General features: G+C 32.6%; 1 protein-coding gene across 1 annotated transcript; it reads left to right on the top strand.

The window, feature by feature from the left end:
- Positions 1–18: 18 nt before the first annotated feature.
- Positions 19–658, top strand: LOC117116790 (serine/threonine-protein kinase SMG1-like; the record flags this gene model as incomplete). Its single annotated transcript, XM_033260885.1, has 2 exons — positions 19–144; positions 546–658. Coding segments are annotated over exons 1-2 (231 nt in total), but the record flags the coding sequence as incomplete, so codon positions are not given.
- Positions 659–831: the final 173 nt, after the last annotated feature.

The raw sequence follows: 831 nt of genomic DNA, 5'->3' as shown, positions 1-831 counted from the left end.
CTATTGAAATCATATATACTTTTTAGATGTCGGTTGTCAATGGAAAAACTAAGCAGCTTCTCAGTGATGTGTTCTTCATTAGAAAGCTGCAGACAGTTCATGTTTTCTTTACTAAGTGCCATAACTTCACCAGTTCTCTTAAAGGTAAACATTTATGTTTGTTTCATGTGGTAGTAGACTCGGGAGTATAAGTGAGTTCCTGGTTGGGAAACCAATGAGCTGATTACAAGCTGCAATATTATAGAATTTCCTCCCTGAAAACCAAGGTGTTTTTGATCCATGGACTGGGTTAATAGTGTAAAGTAATAGACATAAACCTGGTTTGTTGTTAGTATTATTATTTTAGTTTACAACATTATTTCAGTCTTTCCCCAAAAAAAAATTGAAATAAACTTGGGATGAAGTTGATAAGTTTAGATATAGCAAGTATCTATAGATATCATGTTCATTTGACAATTGATATAGACAAGTTTCCTCTGTTTATTAAATTTATTTATTTTGTTGTAATTTTTTCTTCCCATTTTTTTATATTTTCAATTATGCAGGTGAGCACATTGATGCAGCAAGTAACCAATCAAATGCTGCTAGGTATCTAGTAAGTGAGGATCATCTTATCAAATCCGTAAAGAAATTTGTTGCAGAGTTTGTTAGAAAGCAGGTAAGGGATTGTGTTGTAATGCTTTCACAGTTTATGGTCTTAATAACTATTGTAACATCTTCTTTCATTTTGCCTGAGATGATATTTCCTTTTTCAAGTAGCAGTCCAACTGGTGTGGTCATATATGTTTAAATGAGGCTGTACTGTAGGTAATGCTTCATCACTGACAATTA

Source organism: Anneissia japonica, unplaced genomic scaffold (assembly GCF_011630105.1).
Source record: "Anneissia japonica isolate Jap-2015-1 unplaced genomic scaffold, ASM1163010v1 scaffold289738_len831_cov368_single, whole genome shotgun sequence".
In the NCBI taxonomy this organism is placed as follows: Eukaryota; Metazoa; Echinodermata; class Crinoidea; order Comatulida; family Comatulidae; genus Anneissia; species Anneissia japonica.
This window is presented reverse-complemented; position numbering and strand designations above follow the sequence as displayed.